At 34.6% G+C, this 6,294-nt stretch overlaps 1 protein-coding gene across 1 annotated transcript in view; it reads left to right on the top strand.

Moving 5' to 3' along the window:
* The window catches only part of TXNRD1 (thioredoxin reductase 1), a gene marked incomplete at its 3' end in the record, with an annotated part of 84,068 nt that overhangs the window by 63,441 nt on the left and 14,333 nt on the right, over positions 1-6,294 (top strand). The window contains exons 10-13 of the mRNA XM_008570287.1: positions 162-387; positions 2,817-2,909; positions 3,494-3,570; positions 4,099-4,255. Of these exons, the coding sequence (XP_008568509.1) occupies positions 162-387; positions 2,817-2,909; positions 3,494-3,570; positions 4,099-4,255 (553 nt within the window). The remainder of the gene's footprint in view (positions 1-161; positions 388-2,816; positions 2,910-3,493; positions 3,571-4,098; positions 4,256-6,294) is intronic.

Raw genomic sequence — 6,294 nt, 5'->3', positions numbered from 1 at the left:
AGAATTTCTCCTGTGTTATGTGTATAGCTAATTGAATATTTGTAATCTTAAAAGTATCTCTATGAAAGTAAAAATATTTACTTTGATTTAGTTATTATTCATATATATGAACATTTTTCTCTTTTTTTGTCTTCCCTTTTTTAAAAAAAATTTCTTTTCAGTGATGATCTTTTCTCTTTACCTTACTGCCCGGGTAAGACTCTGGTGGTCGGAGCATCCTATGTTGCTTTGGAATGTGCTGGATTTCTTGCTGGTATTGGATTAGATGTCACTGTTATGGTACGGTCCATTCTCCTTAGAGGATTTGACCAGGACATGGCCAACAAAATTGGTGAACACATGGAAGAACATGGTGTCAAGTTTATAAAACAATTTGTACCAATTAAAGTAAGTGGGGTTGTTGTCAAACATAGGTTTGTACATAGGCTTGTTGATAAGACTCGTGGTAAGAGGCAAGAAGAGAGTTGGGGTTGGTGGTGGAAACATTCAGCATTGTCAAGAATGGTGTAATTTCTCAACTCTTGTGTACTGGTATATAAACTTATACCAGCCTACTTCCTAAATAGCTTTGTTCTTATTTATAGATTAATAATCTCTTCCTTTGTCGACTTTCTTACCTTTGGTTCTCTTCTTTTTAATGCTTCTCTTTATGCATTCCTTTATTTTATTATATTTGGTCTGTTATACTTTGTTTCTTCATATGAGATTTAAGTAAGAGTTCAAGACTAGGCTGATTTTTTTCTTCTATATTTCCCCTAGGTATAAGGTATAGTCAACATATGCAATATATGATTCTGGCTTCCCTGGAAACCATTATCTCATTTTGTTTATGTGGGCTGGCTTTTTTTGCTCATTTAATATTGTTTTGAAAAGGCCTTATAATATGCCAGATTATGAGTATATCTGGGACTTGTTAACATTACCACAAATGTTTTGGTATATAAGTGTGACAAAGTTGATCACTTAGTATATCACAGACTAATAGTTCCTTTAGTGCAAGGATGAGACTGTTAAAGATAAGAAATATTAGCTGTCATTTTTTAAAAAACCAGTCAGTTGATTTGAGTTCTTTGCATGACTGTGGATCTCTCTTTTTTTTTTGTCTTTGTAGATCTCTTAATGCTGATAGATAAGATATGAGCTTTGGGAGCTGACTGGTTAGCTCAGTTGGTTACAGCATGGTGTTGGTGACACCAAGGTTAGGGGTTCGGATCCCCGAACAGGCCATCTTCCAAAAAGGAAAAAAAAAAGTGTGAGCTTTGGGACCAGAGTGATCTGGATTAAAATATTGTTCTGCTAGTTCTTGCTATATGACTTTGGGAGGGTTATTTAACCTCTCTGAACCTTTGTAGTTTCTGTAAAATGAAGATGATAAAGCATCTGTCTCAGTTCTTGTGAGAATTGCTAACACTTACAAAGTAATTAGACAGTACCTGACATAGAGTAAGAATAAACTGAATCTATCTCATAATATGAGGATTAAGTAGCAGATTTCCTGGGAGTTATCAGTACTTGATTACTGTAGCTGTTTTTTAGGGACTAGAGATATATATATGATATATTTGCATTAAGTCTATGATTAGAAAACAACAGTTGTTATGTATATGCTGTAGTGATAGAAAAGTAACATCTTCCTATGTACTATCTTAACATTTGGGGTGTCGTGGACTCTTTTGAAAATGTGGTGAACTTTGCATAATAAAATAGGGTTATCAGCGTGTCTTGATTCCCACAGCCTGGTATTGAATTCTTGCTATATTATAAAGTAACTGAGCAGAAGGAGCCTTCTGCGGAGAGGAGGGAGAGAGTGCATTTTGGACAGAGAACATAGTGTATGCAAAAAAGGCTCTGTGTGGAGGAAAATTGTTCTAGATACAGAAAAGGCCTGACTGCAGCACAGAAATGAATAAGGTAGAAAAGGTAGAGGTAGGATGAGGCCCTTTACTTCACCAGTTTGAAACAAATCTAAGCCATGTACTAATTTAACTTTTGTTCAACCATTAGAACATTTTTAATTTAAATTAACAAGAAAGAAAAGGTAGAGGTAGGATGAGGCCCTTTACTTCACCAGTTTGAAACAAATCTAAGCCATGTACCAATTTAACTTTTGTTCAACCATTAGAACATTTTTAATTTAAATTAACAAGAAAGGTTTTCCAGTATGTTTAAAGAGGTTTAACTGTAAAGGGAATTCAAGAAGGAAATATTTACTATTTATTGATTTTGGAAATAAAATGACCCCTGACAGTTTTATGAAACAGAGTTGTTTGTATTTCAAAGAAAGAGTAGATATTGCAGTTGATTTTATTGATTTCTCCCAGGAAATATTTTACAGAAACCTATGATTTGGCTGTTACTCAGAGACTATATAATGAAGCTTCCAGGTTATAGAGTTTCTAACTGGACATCTGTAGTCAAAAGGGAATATCTGAATTTGGACAGCAGTGGCTCTGCGTGGGATTTAATAGTTCTGGGTGAATTCTGAGATAGGAACCTGGGAAAGACAGTAAGTCATTGGTTTGATTTTAAGGGATTTTGGTATTCTTTCTCGCTTTCTTCCTTCCCATGTTTCTTTCCGAATTCTATTGTTTGAGAACTATCTGAAAGAAAGCCCCTCTAGCAAGCATTAAGCAGTGAGAAAGGGGGATATCTAATCACTTATCCTAATGATGTTAAGGTGAGGGAGATGGACATAAAAGACCTTTCATGCCAGACTTTATGTTTTAACTTTGTGTGAACCAGATAGAAGGGGAAGATACAGTTATCTCACTCGATAAATGTCTTCATTTCAGAATAAAACTTTATCACTTTTATAGATTGAACAAATTGAAGCGGGGACACCAGGCCGACTCAGGGTGGTAGCTCAGTCCACCAACAGTGAGGAAACCATTGAAGGAGAGTATAATACGGTAAGGAATGGGCTCAGGTTAGTACTTCATCAGAAAGCAAATAAAGTGCTTATTGTGTCTATTGGGTATTTCCCACGGCTGTTTGCTATTTCTAAAATGTACTAATTCTATGCCCATTCTAAGACATCTTAATTACTTATGGTATTATAATTTGTTTTAGTACAAGGATGGCTTCGGATTTTCTCCAGTATAACTTAAAATGTTTGTCAAATGGCTATAAAAAGGCACCAGAATTTTTAAATGAGCTAGAATTTCTCTGTCCTGCATTCTTCCCTTTCATCTCCCCAGTCCATAACCTAATTCAGTCATTAGCTATGCTGTCTTTGTCTTTAAACTTGGCTAGGTTTATTAAGGAATTTAATAAACTTCCTTTCTCTTAAAAAGAAATGGGAAAGAGTTTCTTCTATATCACATTCAAAGGATTTTTTATTAAAGATTTTAATTTGCTTAAACTCTTGCATTATTTTCTTAATGAAATATTTTGCAGATCTGGAAAATGAAATTCAATTAGCTTAATAAGCAGAGAAAACTATGATTAATTCAGAGCCTTTTTGTTAATAGTCATTAGTATATTAATTTTTTAGGTGTTGCTGGCAATAGGAAGAGATGCTTGCACAAGAAAAATTGGCTTAGAGACTGTGGGTGTGAAGATAAATGAAAAGTAAGAAAAAAAATCTTATGTCGTATTGAATACTATTTTAGTTATTTACAGCACTGATCAATTCTAGAGTTTGGGGAGTTCCCTTTTTAGGCTTAGAGAACTCTTCTTCCAGTGCCACTCACATTAGTATTTCCTGCTTATTTTATGTATGTATGTATGTATGTATGTATGTATGTATGTGCCACTCACATTAGTATTTCCTGCTTATTTTATGTATGTATGTATGTATGTATGTATGTATATATGTATGTATGTATATATGTATGGTTATAATTATGAATCCTCACTCTTAACCACTGTGTTACATGGTTTCCTACTGTTTTCTTATTTCTTTGATTTTCAAAATAGTGGCCAGAATTGTCACTGAGCTTTTTGGTTCCTCTGAGCTGTTTTGATTTGTTTTTAATACAGTAGAACATTGCCCTCAGCTAGAGTCACAGTTTTGGGTGTCCTTGGGAGAAAAGGGATTTTGTAGTACTTAATTAATAGTGGTAATTGATGATAATTTTTAACTGAATGAATTTTTAGGACTGGAAAAATACCTGTCACGGATGAAGAGCAGACCAATGTGCCTTACATCTATGCCATTGGGGATATATTGGAAGATAAGCTGGAGCTCACACCAGTAGCAATCCAGGCAGGAAGATTGCTGGCTCAGAGGCTTTATGCCGGCTCCACTGTCAAGGTGAGTGTTGCGACTGTCACCCAGTGAGATACTGTTGTTAATAATACTCCCAGTTTCCTATTTAGGGGGTAGTTGGGAGGAGGTCTTAAATAATTTATTTTAGTGATGGCATCCTAGATGTGCTTTATTAGTTGTATTTCAAACAAGACATTGTTAAGATTGCTGTATGTTTGTGACTTTGTTATGAAAATTGTCATTCTTGGAATCACATTAAGAGTAAAAAGAGCGTGGTTAATCAAGCTTTAGAACTGTTATGTTCCATATACTCATAATAGTTATATTTTACATAAATCTCTTTATTTACCAATATAAATATAATTTTCTAAATCTTTTTATGGCACCTATCTAGGCTTTAAAGGGATTTGGGGATTTAGATAATGGTGTCACAAAGTCCAGAGCACCTTAAACCACTATTCAGACTTTGTAGTTCTTTCTAAGAAAAAGTCTTTTGCTACTAGAATATTTAATATGTTAAATGTTATGTTAATATTGTTAAGTGAGTTTTTAAAGTCACTATAGGAAATTGAAACTTTTCAGTATGTTTCATGGGACTAGGTGGCCAGAAAAGAATTAATATACCCTAGTTATTTTTTTTAAAGGATTCTGAAAACATAAATGACAAAGAATTTAGTCATTACCTGTTTTCCTTGAGTATGAATCATTATGGTTTGATTTCAGTTGGTTGTAGTAATGGAAACCTCACAGAATGATGATAGTAAAGTTTGTTTGAGACCTGAGGTTATTTTGGATTGTAGTATTTTGAAATTAATAGATTGGGGAGTAAAAGGGGGTTTGAATACTAGATTGATCATCCAGGGAATTGCAATTGGTTCATATTGCTATTTGGAATAAATTTAAAAAGACTACTTTTTTGAGTTACATCTTGTATTCAAGGTTGCAGTTGAATATCTGGTAAGCCAAGAAAGGGCATAAAAAAACAGCTTGAGATAGAGATGCATTTAATTTGTTCTTGAATTTATATCTTTCTGGTTTCCTAAAATAGAGATATTTTTATATGTCAGCAATAACCAAAGGCAAACATGGAAAAGGTTGCACTTGAATAAATTTGAAATCATTGTAGCTCACAGAACCTTACAAAACAAAGAAAATCAGTGGATCTTTTCGTCTCCTTTGGATATTCCTTCCAGCCGTTGCCTTCTCAGCCATAATCTCAAGAGGACCCCTGCAAGTCTCAAGAGCTTTCTTTGTGCAGCTCCACCCTCTCTGGTGTTCTGCCCTGCAACTTCAAGCCACCTTGGCTTCCCTGAACTGTGATCTCTCTCCATAACTGGGAAACACCACTGGGCTCTGTATGAGCTCCTCCTCCATGGACTGAGGCCTAGAAACTGCCTCTGGGCAGTAAGCTGGAGCAGTCATAGGGCTCACCTCATTTGTTTCCCTTCTAAGGGATCCTAGGCTTGCACTGCCTGTTGTCCAGTATCTAAAAAATGTTGCTTCAAATTTGTCTGGTTTTCTGGTTGTTTAAAACAGGAGTGCAAATCTGGTCCCTGGTACACCATTATGGCTGTAAGTGGATGTCTGCCTTTACTTTTGAATTAGAGAATTCCAAGAATTTATATTCTTTTTAGAGGAAAAGGATTATATTTATTGTTTTTAGAAGGGGCACATGTAAAGTTTTCACTCCACTATTTTAGAAAGTGATAATTACATTTCTCATATTTTAAATGCAGAATGTAACTTAGGCTCACCTCTATGTACAAATGTAACTGCTAGGTCTTTACCAAGTGGCATTTACAAACATTTGTCATTTATATATTTTTTCACCATTCACATCAGCATATTAAAGTTTCTGAGAAATCTGATAATAGAGAAACCTGTTTATTGCTTAATGCAGAAACTTTTTGTTATCTACGTCTATTAACGTCATACAGTGTGCTTTGAAAAATACTGTTATAAGAATTAACCAGTTTTTTCCCTGTGTTCTTCATTGCCATTTTAGTGGCTGCATAATATTACATTGAGAATATGTACTATAGAACCACTTTCCAGTTATTGGAGTGAAAAAGTAACTCCAATAT

Source organism: Galeopterus variegatus, unplaced genomic scaffold (assembly GCF_000696425.1).
Source record: "Galeopterus variegatus unplaced genomic scaffold, G_variegatus-3.0.2 Scaffold588, whole genome shotgun sequence".
Classification (NCBI taxonomy): Eukaryota; Metazoa; Chordata; class Mammalia; order Dermoptera; family Cynocephalidae; genus Galeopterus; species Galeopterus variegatus.
This window is presented reverse-complemented; position numbering and strand designations above follow the sequence as displayed.